At 55.2% G+C, this 14175-nt stretch overlaps 3 protein-coding genes across 3 annotated transcripts; all 3 read right to left on the bottom strand.

Annotated features, from left to right (window-relative positions):
• Nucleotides 1-1727: 1727 nt before the first annotated feature.
• QBC33DRAFT_500367 (fungal pheromone mating factor STE2 GPCR-domain-containing protein) lies at nt 1728-2991 on the bottom strand (the record flags this gene model as incomplete). The annotated part of the gene is made up of 2 exons (XM_060425667.1): nt 1728-2164; nt 2223-2991. 2 exons carry the CDS (start codon nt 2989-2991, stop codon nt 1785-1787), a joined length of 1149 nt encoding a protein of 382 aa, XP_060279143.1. The 3' UTR covers nt 1728-1784.
• Nucleotides 2992-6403: 3412 nt separating this feature from the next.
• On the bottom strand, nt 6404-11115 carry QBC33DRAFT_599541 (uncharacterized protein; the record flags this gene model as incomplete). Its single annotated transcript, XM_060432034.1, has 8 exons — nt 6404-6445; nt 6502-6587; nt 6653-6845; nt 6974-6989; nt 7555-8893; nt 8951-9467; nt 9566-10197; nt 10308-11115. 8 exons carry the CDS (start codon nt 11113-11115, stop codon nt 6404-6406), a joined length of 3633 nt encoding a protein of 1210 aa, XP_060279144.1.
• A 769-nt stretch (nt 11116-11884) lies between these two features.
• Nucleotides 11885-14171, bottom strand: QBC33DRAFT_480697 (uncharacterized protein). The gene is made up of 4 exons (XM_060425335.1): nt 13862-14171; nt 13697-13793; nt 13244-13631; nt 11885-13184 (listed from the first exon to the last, which is right to left on the bottom strand). Exons 2-4 carry the CDS (start codon nt 13778-13780, stop codon nt 12289-12291), a joined length of 1368 nt encoding a protein of 455 aa, XP_060279145.1. The 5' UTR covers nt 13781-13793; nt 13862-14171; the 3' UTR covers nt 11885-12288.
• Nucleotides 14172-14175: the final 4 nt, after the last annotated feature.

The following is a 14175-nucleotide window of genomic DNA, read 5'->3' on the forward strand; positions in this document are numbered from 1 at the left end:
GAAGCTTTGGCGTCCCTTGACCCCGGAAATCCCCTTTCCTTTGGAATAGGACTATCTCTAGCTTCCCACTCGAAGGTCTTTCGGAGCTCAGCCACTGTATTCGTGGTCAGTTCCTGGCGTAGTGTGGTTGGGAGTGATGGCCTGATCGCCTGACGAGAGGCAGCAAGCGTCGCAGGAGGGCTCGGATCGCTGATGTTCCTTGGAGTTACGTGCCCTGTCAACGATTTAGGGTCTGTAACAGTATTTTGAAAGTCTTGCGATCTGGTGCGCCGTATTGTCAGACCCGGGGGGCTCGGAGGCCCGGGACTGGCAGCTAATGGCGTTGCCCCCGGGTTAGTGAAGGCTGAAAGTGCTGCTCGGAGTCAGCAATCCAGCCAAGGATATGAGGTACGGCAGCTATGAACGGGGCGGCGTACAACTACTGGTTTCGAATGTCTTTCGTCGCTCAGCGACAGTCCTCTGTCCAGCATCTAATCCTTGTATTTTGTCGTCTGAGCTGCCAACAGACTGGCTCTCTTCTTCACCCAGTTTGTCGCGGCGATATCGCTTCTGCGTTAGAGCCTAATCCTTCGCAGGCACTGGTGGGTGTGACTCCTCGCGACGGAGCCCGGTAGCCGTGACAGCGGCGCTGTCGCGCACGAATTGGTTTTCGTCGTCCTTGTTCACAGCTTTGGGGATCTCAAGCTTCGATCCGAAAGTCACACGGCCAGGAACCCTCAAACCAACGGAGCGGGGAAGAAGAGGGAAAACACGGGGTCGATGCTGACCTGGTGCATCATGCGGGCTAATTATGGACGACTGGATCTCTCGACTTTGGGTGGGCGCTTGAAGGGGCTGGCTAGCATCGGAAGAATGTTGACTCCCTTGTGGCTGATCTGTCGGGAATGGTTGCAATGAAGGCCCCTTGCCCTGCGATTGGGCATTATCTTGCGCGACGGCCGCGGTCTCGAGAGTGGGAGTATCCATGCTTGCCCCGGGGGGAAGGGGCTCCATTGAACAGGCCGAATGAGTTCCAGGAGGAGCCGAGCGGTCTGGAGCAGAAACTTGGGGATGACCTAGTCTCTGGGGAGGGGGCCACAATGACAGTGGTATGCTGGATATGTAGGGTTGCGTGTTATAGATAACTTCGATGCAATGAAAGGAACATGTCGTTGACGATTTGGTAGGGTTGCAACTTTACTGGGAGTCACGGTTGTAATTACTGTCTCTGGATGCGACGTCGGGCCAGTAATGAGAGTGGGAGGGAGTAAGATTCACAAAAAGAGGCCGTATTCAGTCCAGCCGAAGTTGGTCAAAGTGGGAAAGTAAAAGGAAGGCACCCATTGATGGAAGCCATCCGAGGAAGCCGCGGCCAGACTCGCGTGAGCTCAGATACGCGGGCATTTACCTAGGTAGGTAGGTACCTACCTATCTACCTACCTACCCACCTAAACTTGCGTCTTAATTTCTGAGAGAAACTGCCTGGGAAACAGGGCAGGCATTAATTGGGGCATTAACTAGGTAGATTACACCAAGGCGCAGTGATGCGGTTGGGAAGAATGCAAGACGACGTCCATATACCCTCCCAAAGGGGTTGTCGTAAAAAGAAAAACACGCTGACACAGTGGCCATTCTCCGGTCCAATCTGTTGTGAGTGAGAAAAGAAAACGATGCTAATGAGCCCCAACTGTCGAATGCTCAGGGCTTGAAGTACGAGACAAGTAGGAACTTGGGGTGGCAACAGGAACCTGCTGCCCCATATGAGAAAAGGGGGAGGGGGCATCCCTTGGAAAACCAAACCCTCCTCAAGAGCCGCCAGAAATACGCTCCTCCCGATGCTCGATCTCGCGGTCCACACGGACACCCCTCTCCACATCGGCGTCGTTGCCGTGGTGGGCCTTCTCGCGGCTGCCGTTGCTGACGATGTGGGACGTGACGCCGCTGCTCAGGACAGTGCCGGTCCGGGCGTTGGTGTGCCAGTTGTTGAGGAACGGCACTCTACTGCCGCCGCCGCCTCCCGCCGCGTTTGAGGCATTGCTATTGCTCGGTGTCGCGAAGGCGGCCGGGTTTCCGAGCCGCTGGGCGACAAGGGTGCCGAGGGGCAGGACGATGACCACCGACGTGTAGGTCAGGGAGCCGGACTCAAACTGGATGAAGTTGCCGAACTCGAGGCCGGCAAAGATGACTGGATGTCTTGGTCAGCATGTTGGTCTAAACTGGACAACAGAAATGAGTTTACCAACCTGGAACGAACATCAGGATGCCGTTGGTCATGACGAGGACCTCCATGGCCGACAGGCCCCTGACCGGAGGGAGGATGGTGCGGTGGATCCACATGTGGATGATAAGGCGGACGACGAACAGGAAGCAGAACCACGAGATGGAAGTCATGCTCAGCACGAGGTCAGTCTTCCGGACCCACAGGACGCTGGGTAGATCAACGTTGCCGACGATCCCGCGGCTCTGCAGGATGGCGCTGGCGAACTTGAACCCGATGGTGGCGACGACAATGGCGGCCGAGATGATGACGGAGCCCCATTTGTACATGGCCGGCCACAGCTGGATCATGGACCACGCCTGGACGGCCAGGGCTAACTGGATCAGGATGACGACGGGGATGTTGAACACGGTGGCGACGACGCTGATGTTGTAGTCCTGCTGGGCCACGCGGCTGGTGTCGCCTGACATGAGGGCGTAGAACTCGATCCAGGACGACGTGAAGAACAGGGATAGCAGCACGCAGCGGATCAGGTTGACGACCAGGCTGGCAATGTTGATGATGGTGGGGACCCGGGTGAAGCGGCGCCGCGGCGTCATGGTCAGGACGACCAGCAGCATGATGAAGGTGGCGCCGATCTGGCTACCGTAGTTGACCTGGGTCGAAGTCCCTCCCAGGAACAGTGCATCGACCTGGGCCACGCTGACGGGGATCTCGGTCACGCCGTCGGGGCCGAGGAGGGAGAAGACCTGAGTGTAGGGGTCGAAGGGACCCGTGGACGTGTTGTCGGCCATGGTCAACGTTGGAGAGGGGGGAGGATACTGTGGCCCCGAATCTTCCTGGTGAGAGTGTTACCGGAGTAGTGTGTTTTAGCTGAGGTTGAGGTATCAGCTTGAGGGCCTCAGTCCTCAAGGGATGGTTGGAATGGTTCGATGGATGGATGGATGGCCTGCTTCGAAAGAGTGTATCAAGGACGGACTCGCGAAGGGTGCAGACAAGAGAGAGCCAGCTTGGCTGCCGATGTCTTGATACACTGGGGCCCGTGTGGTTAACTTGGGGTCCTTGACCTCTGGGCAGAATTGAGGAATATCAAGCTTGGTGGTATGTGATGAGATGATACCCGGGTTGGAGGAGGACCTGAAGAGGGAAGCGGTGGATTTGACCTTCTTAAATTCTGTCCATCTTGCCCAAGTGAAGTTCTGATTAATACTGCTGTCAGCCCCATTCTTCCCCTGACAAGAATGGTCATGGCTCGTCGAATATCATCAGTGGTAAGTATTGTCACAAGTGAGAGGTTCGGTGGGAGTGACGACGAAGTGGGATAGTATTAAGCAGAACAAAAGAGAAGTTCTGGCCGAGGCAAGGGGCGTGAGACAATGAAATCAAGTGGTGGTGTTGGCTGGCGCTTAGTATTGTTCTCAAACTTTCGCCCTTGGAACCCTTAGTATTGTTCTCTCCACGGAACCGGAATGCACCCCCCATTTTTAGGCGCCCACCCGCGCCTCCCAGGTGACATGTCGGCATTGCGAGAACTCAAGCACATGCTTGAGATGTGGCATCCTTGAATATCATATTCTAGGTAGGTAGATATCGTAATCATCCAGCATCCAGCATCCATCCTCTACCATGTTACCTCGCCAAGACAGACCGGAGTTCCAAATGAGACGGCCCCGGAGGAGTTATTTACACGAACAAACCCCACCAGACGCTTCAAGCAAACGACATATGTTGTCGTCAGATATCATCATGCCCACACGAAAACAGCCAACATGCCTTCTTCGATCCCCAAGTGGCCGGCCACCCTCCAGCTGAAGTTCGATTGAGTTGTGACTAGAAGCGAGCTGAGCATACCAACACCCACACCCATCCCGATGGCCCCCGTTCTAGAATCATGAGCCGAGCCCCTCGTATCTTGAAGCTCCGCATCTAATTAGAAGTTGTATCAATTTCCGAGCCACCATATCCAGAATTGCATCCAGAATGCTCGGAAAGGAGATGGCCAGGGGCGTGGGCGTTGTCCATGTTTGAGGTGGCCGGAACATGGGAGCAGAGAGGCGTGGGAACAGCCCCCTTCCTCTCTCCGGTGACGACCACAGAGTACCTTCCCTAGCTACCAACCTCGGTAGGTGATGATATTTCGGCCGCGAAAGCATCTCCGGCCAAGCACAACTAACATCCAATGCCGTCACCGAATCTAACCAACTCCGCCACTTCGGCCGCTAGTATTGTCCTTACACTAAAATCCCATGGCTGCATAATACCAGCAGTTGTACGAATCCTTCTAAACGTCGTAGATATATAAACGTGCTATTTTAGTGAATTCGGTGCCATGTACGCCGGGGGTTTGTTCTTTCCGCGAAAGCTACCTATTTGAGAGGCGCCCGATGCTTGTAAAGGTACTGTGACTAATTGATGCTAAAAACAATAAAGGCGAGGGCCTCATACTTGCCTTGCCGAGAACCTAGCTTGATCAGTATCGAGAGCACCTCCTTCAAGGGGCCCTCGGCATCCATCAAAGTCAGCAGCTTCATGAGCATTCTGAACTGTCTTTCTTCAGAGGATGCTGAGGACTTCTGGCTCAGGCCCAAACTAGGAGTCATGTACTCTATTAACTCCGGGCGACACTCATCACAATGTGGAAGGGCTGCCCCAGCGGATGATGGACGGTAAGGCCCTGAACCTAGCTCATCGAACCCCTGCTTGCGCGAGTTGTTCAAGGACGAGGTCAGAGACCTCAGCCGACAGCTTGGTATTCAAGAAGATCTCGTCAGGCGGCATGTTTTATTACCTGAGACATCCCCTTCTGCCACGTTCCCCATTCAGTAAGAAGTTTGATGATCTTGGAACAGTGGGCAGAGGGCCGGTTCTTGTAATTAATAGCAAACCTTTTCTAGGCATTCTTCCCAGGCCCAGGGAAGCAATTTTACTGATTTAGAAGATGTTTATTAGCTTGATCAAGGAAGACGGTGTGTACAAGAATATCAGTCAAGTTTACGCCGCTTGACAAGAACAAAGCCGTTGGTATCATCACAGGACTTATTCATATAATAGATAAAAACAGGCCGATAAACATCAGGAAGGTACATTACTATCCTCCGCGCTGCGGTAGCGACCCATTTTATTACTGCCGAGGGAGGTATCTCGCAGAATCGTAAACGAGGTTGAGGATGTTAGCTTGGTTACGTACAATAACGAGCAAGCCAGCTTCCACGATTGAGCTCCAGTAGTTCAGAGAATGTGAAGGGAGTTCCAGTAGGCCTCTGGGAGAGCTTTGAGTACTCCCCACGAAGTGCCATCATGGAGGACCTTGGTTTGAAAAGTCGGCAGCAGGTAGAAGACTCAATACAACGTCCCAAAGTGACAAGATGCACACTTGTCGGCGGATTCAAACCCGGATCCCTTTCTTGAATCGGCACTCCCTGTTCCCTTCTGTTGTGATGCTGTAGCTGTGTTCCTTGCGCATAAGCCAGGCTGATACTTTTGAAACGCAATGACTTGCGACGTGGCGAACCATTCTCACTCGTGGCGGAAACATTGGCTGGAGCGAATACCAGCTTGGATCTAGGTCCAGTGAGTAATCTTGACGATGTTCCAGGTCCGTTGCTTCCCTCCCGGACCTCCTTCTCCAGGAGGCCACTGGAGGCTCGCCAGCCCAACCCTTTGGAGATGGACATATGTCATCACTTCCAAGTCTCGGTCACGAAGCGTAATGTAATGTCATAAGGAACTCAGCAACGTTTTCCGCTACATGCTAATAGACCCCAGGAACAGTGTGACCAGAAGATTGGTAGTCCGGATGGACAACAAAACACCTCAATGCGCCGTTTCATATCGAACCATTGCGATGCACGTATAGCCCGAATGGCGGTGCCGTGCAGCAACTCCGTCACCGCCTGGGGTCAGCTTCCAGACCCAGAAGGCCGAGGTCCTGGACTCCTCGGGGACCCTCGAGCAGGATGACGAGCGCGCGAACCACAGTCGTCCTTGAGCCATTCTTCCATTCCATGTTCTATTCTGCACATCTTACAGGACTGCTGGGCCCTGAAGTCCCACAGTTCAGCTCGTCTTGCGTCGTGACGAGCCTCGCACGGTATAACCCCCCCATCTTCACAACTATTAGAGCTTGCCCATCCGCACTTGATCCCGTCTCTCGCCCTTTCCTTTCGGGCGCGGATTCTTCGAAGGGAACCAGACCGACTCGATCGTTTATGCGCCACCGACGAGCGTATGATTAAGAGGAATGTGGAACTATCGCCCAAGTTAGACAAATTGAGCAGAAGCAGGAGCAAAAAGGGGAGCCTTACAAGTTTGACGATGTACCCGACGAATCCCATGACAATAAAACCAGTGCCGACCGCCCTGCAAATCTTGATGAACTCGGTCCTGTCGGCTGTTTGCAAGATGCCCATTAGTATTCGAGTTCGAAGTAGTACCGTCCGTGGCAGAGAGTCTTACGTTTTTGGCACCTGTTGACGAACTGCATGCCGTCTTTCAGGAACTCGCGAGGCGCGTCGAGGAGGTCTTGGACTTGGTCTGACATGGCGATGGAGTTTGACGTGGGAGAATTGGAAGTATCGGGAGAAGGAATGGACGCGTTTTGACAGAAGATGGTGGAGGATTGGTGTCGAGTGCGAATGCGAATGTGAACCTAGGGGTCGAAGCTAGGTGTCCTCAAATTTGGAGTTGACACGAGCATGGATTCTATTCCACGGATCTGGACCCGGATAAACTGGTTCCGTACCCCGTCGTCTAATGCGTAGGTACCTAGGTACCTACCCCGGCCGGGGTGTGGCTGAGAAGACGCACGGATCCCAATTAGCCACGGTTTCTTATTATGTAGGTACGTTGTACGGATTATAGCTCTCAATTCCACCCAGACTGCATGTTTTCAACGGGCGTCGGGTGTGGCCTCGAGTTTCAACAGTCTCGGCCGACATTTCGGGCCGGGCACATGTCCTCTCAGTGTAAACAGTACCCACAAAGTACTAACCCCCGGCACGCACGCAAGCGCTGCACAACTCTGCAGCCGGTTAGCAGGAAGCCGTACCTATGGCGGTCTTGCGGCGATCAAGTCCACTTGGGCCACAAGCCTGGCTTAAAACGGCCGTTCAATAATATTTCGACAATTGTTCCACAAACAGTCAGTTACAGGTTTTTGGTAAGCTACTTCGATCGAGCTGAGTATGGCTATAGAGTACTGATGGATGATACAGCGTTCTAAACGGTGCAACCAGCCAAACCCAAAATGGACGCTGTTGCCGAACGAGTGCGGGCCCAGCCTGCCGCGCGGCCAATCCCGGACGCGGTGCCATTGACATCCGACGAGCCTTGGTCTCGGACCAGCTCTATAAGCGTACTCTGAGCTGGCAGTTCTGGCCGTGCGGAAGAGACAGTCGAGAGAGTGCGGTGTGGGCAGTACGGCTGGATCAGCCCCAGCTAAATCGGTCCGCTGAACCAGCACAACTGGATAATCCTCCGCATAGTGTCCCTGGTCATCGTACGGCTGCTCCGAGTCCTCCATCCCCTCCTCGTGCTCCTCGAATCCGTATCCGCCATGCACACCCAAATCGCCGCCCCCTCCGCCGTCGCGTGCGTGCCCATACGCCTCCTCGCCGCCGTTAGCCACGCCGGCCTGCGGCTCCAGGTCCCACACTCCGTGCTCGTAGAAGCCGCTATCGTTCTCCCAGTTCGCGGCTTCCACCTCCTCCCGCGCGCGACTCCCGCCGCCCAGGCCGCCCTCCCTCCTCTTCTGCGGGGAAGCTCGCTGCTGCTGCTGCCGAGACGCGCCGCCACGCGCCGGCGCCGGGGCGCTGGGCCGGAAGCGCGGCCGCTGGGGCAGCTGACTCACGGACGGACGCCCCACGTCTGGGCCTAAACCGCTTCCGCCGCCGGCGTGGCCGGTCGTGAATCGCGGGGTTGGCCCCTGGCGCCGGCGGAAGGCGACTGGGCCGGGTTGCTGCTGCTGCTGCTGCTGCGGTGGCGAGGGCGCGTATGCCGAAGGGGGCGGGGGCCCTGGGTAGCGGCTGTACTGCGCGGCGGTGGAGTCGTGGGCGTCGGCGCGGGTGCCGGCGTCGCGGGCGGACTCGGCCGACGTGCCGGCGAGGGTGTCGTAGAGGTAGGCGTCGAACTTTTCGATGACCCTAGCGACCTCTTCGAAGTGCCTGTAGTCCAGCTTGAGGGTCTGCTGTGAGACCTGGCCGACGGTGTCGGCGCTGGGGGCGGGCTTCGGGGTGCTCGCGTTGGGTGTGGCTGCCCGCCGCGCCGGGGCAGACGGCAGTTGGTTCTGGGAGATTACCCTCCCCTGCTTGTCAACGGTGGGCCTCTTGTTGGGCCAGTGGGCGAGCGAGTAGGCGATCTGGAAGGCGTTGCGGATCTGCCGGCCGTTCCAGCGCTCCGAGGGCCGGTGGGCGCTCCAGTGCCACTTTCCGTATGTGACGAGGCTCTTTTTGTCGATGATCATCTTCGGCCGCTTGGGGATGGTGGAGCCCTCCTTTTCCATCAGCTTCTGCTTCTCGTCTTCGATCCTGGATAGCTGCCTGATGTTGACGTCGAAGATGGCGACCGTCTGACTCTCGGTCAGCGGGGGGTAGTACAAGCTGATGTGAATGCGAGACTTGAAGGCTTCGTCGAGATGGCCCACTCGGTTTGTCGTCAGGAACAGTATCCCAGAGTAGTTCTCGAGTACACGCAGGAAGACTGTGAGCGAAATCAGTCATCTGCTTTACCAGTCTCGGTCCAGTTGCAGGTGCTTACCAGAAACCAGCGCATTCCTTTTCAAGTCATATACCTCTCTGCGAGACAGAAACACGTCGGCTTCGTCCAGCAGAAGCACGCAGTCCCAGAGATGGGCCAAGCGGAAGATGTTCCGGAGAGATTCGTCGACTTTACTGGGCTCGAAACCTAGGTCGCCGCAGGTGATGGTGAACAGCGGCTTTGAGTTGATTTGGGCAATGGCCTCAGCCGTGGCCGTCTTGCCGACGCCCGGGACGCCGTGAAGTAGCAAGAACAAGCCCGCGCCCTTGCCGAGGATCAGGTCCTGGTTGAGGTTGACGACGCCGAACTCCTTCTGCATGGCCTGCTTCTGGAAGTGGGTCTTGATCAGCGACTCGATCATCTGCTTGTGTTTGGGATCAATCTTCAGGTCCTGGAACACGTCTTCCTGCTTCCGGACCTCCCGGAGCGAGTTGATGTCGGCCAAGATGAACTTGCGCTCGCGGAAGGCGAAGGCGATGGCGCGGCGCGGCAGCAAAGCCAAGCCCTCTCCGTGGAGCTCGGTGGCGTATCCGACTTCCAGTCGCGCATGAACTGATTATAATTCCTATGGCGGGTGAAGAGGTATCTCCCAAACCACTCGTTCCTCTGCGCCACCTCCTCGACGTCAACCTGGCCGGACACGCGGAGGACGCTGGTCCAGTGCCGGATTTCCAATTCGTCCTCGCCTTCCGGCCAGTCGCTGTCGCCGAAGGATTGAAGGCCATCGAAGGATGGCTGGCCGAGGGATGGCTCGGCTTTGTAGCCCTCGAGGAAGTCGAGGACGACGTTGCTGTCGATGTGCTCCGAGGTCAACTCTTTGCTCTCGTCGGAGCTCCCGGTCGGACCTTGAGTGAGGGTCCATCCGTCGTAGAAGAGGTACTTCTCCGTCTTGACGAATTGGAAGCGTTCGCCCTGCTTCCGGAATGTCTCCATCAACTTTTCCGTGTCCTTTGCGAACCGGAGTGGATAGATGGGGAGCTCCGTAATGTCCTTCTCGCCGTCATAGTCATTGATGGTTAATTTATTCTGGACCGGCAGGTACGATATACCATCGTAGTCGATGTAGTAGCAGTAGATGCTAAGTTCTCGGCCCTTCTTGGCTTTGAAGTCGTCCGGCTTGTCGTCTGCATACGACTCCATCACGATGCTATAGAATCGCCAGGCACTTTGATGCGCTTTGTTGACCGGCTGGGACGATTTGTCTCGACCCTTGGGAGAGTCGGTATTGAGTGGTCGGTACAGTATTTCTCCAAGTTTGAAAGACATCCAAAGTTCGAGGAAGGCGACTTTTCGCTTGGTGGTTCCCTGGGCTCTGTCCCACAGAGGGAGGATGTGCTGGTCCACAAACTCCACGTACTTCCTGACGTGCTGCAATGCTGTGGCGGTGTTTGCGACATCGCCACTGATGATATCCTCCAAGTCGATTTCTTCGGCTCCTCTGAGCCAAAACTGAAAGCATCGCTTTTGCTGTCGTCTTCCTGGCCGGGCGTCTCGTCGATGTCCTCGGTTGGAGCAACTTTCGCGTCCGCAGTGGCGATATCTGTCTGGGAATTGCCGAATCTCTTCTCCAGGAAGGCGAGAATTTCCTTCATATGGGGTTGGTAGTAGTACTGGGTTCGGAATGGTCGGAAGAAGACCCTCGGTTTGTTGGTGGCCCAGGAGTCGTGGCTGCCGGAGAGGTGGGAGAGCAGGAGGATAAGGGCTGGCGACTGGATTCTGATGCGTTGAATGTATTCGGTCTCGATATCTTTGGAATAGGACTTCTGCTTCTGCTTCCACCTCCTGTCAATTCGGGTTGACTTCCCTTGCGGGAGCCGATCTTGTGCCTCTCTCCAGATCTCCTGCTCAAGATGCGGGTGACCCTTGAGGACTTCGATGATCTCCAGGCCTTCGTCTGGGCCGTATCGGTTCTTAAAGTGTTCGAAATCCAGGAACTTCCAGTCGGCGACTAGATTCTCGCGCCGCTTCCCGTCCCATGCAACACTACTACTGTCGCTGCCGTCATCATCATCGCCGGCGTTTGCTTTCGAGCTTGTACTCAGCCCGTCTGGGGAGTCCGTTTGGTGCTCTGCGTCGACAGGGTCTTCCGCCGACGGGCTCACGGGCACAGGTAGGGAGACTGGCGAAGGAATGGCAGCCTTCTCGGGCGAAGGACCGTCCGCCATGCTGAGCGAGGACTCGGAGAGGCTCGGCGAGGCTTCTCTGAGGCAGTTGAAGGTTTGATCGAATGGCCCAACTACACACAGCAGTATAGAAACAGTAGCCAGGCAGTAGGCACATAGGTTAGTACTCAGAAATAACATGAGCTTGAGAAAGAGGCTGGCCTGTTGCATTAAATACGGGTCAATGTTGTCTCTTCACGGTTCATGATGCCAAGTATCGATAAGCCAAGGCCCGCACCGAAGAGGCAGGGGCTGTGGACGGTAACTACACGCCGCTCCTTTCTCTCCTGTCCTCGCATGCTGCATGTGGCGCGGCTTGGGCCATGATGCGGGTACCTCGTCGGGTGTGGGAGACTGGGAATTTCATTGGAACAGCGCTGCAGAAGCTGAAAGCCGGGTACGCTGTACTCTTTACCGCAGGTACACGTCGTGCAGCAAAACGCCGTGACCTGCTTGCAGCCCAAGCCTCATTCCTCCAATATTGGAATTCTATTTGCTAGAAACCTGCACGGCGACAGCGACGGCGACGGCGACGGCGACAGCGACAGCAATAGCAACGACGGCGACGGCGACGGCGACAGCGACGGCGACAGCGACAGCAATAGCAACGACGGCGACGGCGACAGCGACGGCGACAGCGACGGCGACAGCGGAAGGCGCTGGCAGGCCTGCCAAAATATTCTAACACCTGCCAATTAATCACCGGCCCGGTACCACCTGGAGCGCACAGACCCCCTGCACACGGAGATTTTTGCCCTTGCACGCGAAGACAGGCTCTTACTGGCAGCTGGAATGTTCTATGTAATATACTGGATTCAGTCGTAGGACATGATTATCATAAAGAAGAGTCCCATAGGGCTGAGCAAGCTTAGAGTAAGCTCGAGCCGTCCTCAGAGTAAGCTCCAGGTGATGTACTATGAACTATGCCAACTTCTAGCTCTGTAGCCGTCCCAGCACGCCTCTGCCTTTCTTGCCAGCCAGATCCATAGCAGACGGGTTGGCGGCATTTTTGTCGTGTGAATGATCGAAGACGGCGGGCCTGATCTTGGTAGACAGAAGTTTCTTGATGGCGGCCCGAATAGAAGAACTGAGTCGGTCATTTTTGCGGATGATACCGTCCCGTGGCGTGGTCACAGCCACGACCTCGTCTTCGGCGACATCAGGCGAGGATGGCTGCTAATCATCCTGGGACGTCGTCTCGAAACCTTCGTCGTCCCCATTACTGCCTTGGTCGTCGCCGTTGCTTCTCTTGTCAGCATCGTCACCGCCTGCATATCTCCGATAGAGTTCCGCTCCGCTAAGCCACCCAGTCCTGTATACCCATCCGTGGTTCAGATCCCCATCGTCGATGCTGCTGCTGTTGTCGGCATTGCTCTTCTCTGACCCCTTCTTTCTCTTGCTAGGCGTCGTTGCCTTTTCCTTGGCACCTTGTTCCCCGCCGCCCCCATATCTCCGGTTAAGCTCTGCTCCCTTAAGCCACCCAGTTTTGAATACCCGGTCTTCAGCCTTTGGATCATCCACGTAGATGACGACCCGGTCTTTACCTGAAGTGATAAAGGGCTTGACCTGGAGAAGGATAGCCCAGGCGAAACGAGCAAAAAGATATGGGGTACACTCTTCGTGGAGGTTGTTGGGGCTGACGTAGTGCTGCTCGGGCCAGATTTCGGCAGCCTCAGCCGTGAGAAGATGCGTGACATATTGGGTTGTAAAGCCTGGAAGAGAAGGATCGTGTGAAGGGTATGGCTTGGGAACGATAGCAAACCATCGCTTGTCGAAACAACGATGGATATCTCTTCGGAGAGGTATAATGTTTGCCGGGTTAGGATCTATAGCGCCTGTACCTCCCATTCCGGCTGCATACTCACTCATAGAGTTCTCAATATACCAAACATGTTCTTCTCTTGGGACCAGATGGGCACTCTTAGTAGCCCAGGAAACGCCAGTAACAGCACAGGCTGGCGAATCCTTAGTAGGAGAAGGTTGTGCTGGCCAGTACTCAGGGAGCCAGTACTCAGGGATACAGTCGTGGGGAAATTGCCAGTCGCGAAAGCTAGGAACGATGGGGTAGGGTTCTGAAGAATCGTTAACAATGGTTAGGTTCAAGCTTGGGCAAAATAGAAGCAAACTATACCTTCGCAGCCGTCAATGATAAAATAATACCGATCCTGGGTCAAGACACCATCCATCGGCGTCTGAACTGGCTGGCCTGTCTGATGTAGGGAAAGGTAGCTTTTGTTGAACCGATTACCAGCAATGATCTGGCATGCAACAAGTGCTGTCTTATGGTGTACGCCAAATTCCTGATTATCCTCCGTATCGACCCGTGGAAGACGAAACAACTGGTTTGGTATGTTGTAGCCGGGATGACAAAACCTTATGCCAGGTGCCTTACGCGTGCGTACCGGCGGGGGAGGTGGTCGGTGTCCTTGCCAGCCCAGGCCCGGAGCTGTTGGCCCAGGAGCTGCTGGACCAGGAGCTGCTGGAACAAATGTTCCTTGTCCATACTGATGGAAACCAGCCTAGGCGGAAATATTAGCAAAGCATTGAAAAGGTAGGATTGGAGAAGATGAACAGATTTTCATACCCCTTGTGCAGACGACATATTGTCTGTGTGCGAATGATGTGATGTGGTAGGCAAAATCTTGGTAGGCAAACGAAAGCAGTGCATACGTTGGGTTGGACTGAGGGAGAATCAAGGAGAAGGTTAGAAAGCCAGCAGAGAGGGTTCCGTGGTTCATTTTGTACTTACCAAGTAGGTAGGTTCTACCTCGGAGAAACTCTCTGCCAATGGAAACTGAAAACTTAAGCGGTGGGAAACCTGCCTAGGTTCCTTCCTCCTCCAACCGAAGGGTGGAGTACACTGGTGGAAGTTTAATTTGGACTGGCTCCTAATCTTGAACGTGTTGAAGAAGTGTCTCCTGCCGAAAGTCGTGAATATGTGGCTGCCATTACTAAGCTTCGGAAAGTTGCGCGACCGGTGGTATTGTGAAATAAGCGTCTCACTGCTAGCCTTTACCCTCAGCAGTCAGAGACAGAGACAGTTGGACCGTTTACGTCACTCCG

Source organism: Phialemonium atrogriseum (genome assembly GCF_030411735.1).
Source record: "Phialemonium atrogriseum strain 8032-3 unplaced genomic scaffold QBC33scaffold_36, whole genome shotgun sequence".
Taxonomy (NCBI): Eukaryota; Fungi; Ascomycota; class Sordariomycetes; order Cephalothecales; family Cephalothecaceae; genus Phialemonium; species Phialemonium atrogriseum.

Excerpts from the sequence above, each read along its gene's own strand:
- QBC33DRAFT_480697 (XM_060425335.1), bottom strand. The coding sequence starts at position 13,780 with ATGCACTGCTTTCGTTTGCCTACCAAGATTTTGCCTACCACATCACAT. Across the intron at positions 13,632-13,696 it reads ATATGTCGTCTGCACAAGGG|GCTGGTTTCCATCAGTATGG; the intron begins GTATGAAAATCT and ends ATTTCCGCCTAG. Across the intron at positions 13,185-13,243 it reads TATCATTGACGGCTGCGAAG|AACCCTACCCCATCGTTCCT; the intron begins GTATAGTTTGCT and ends ACGATTCTTCAG.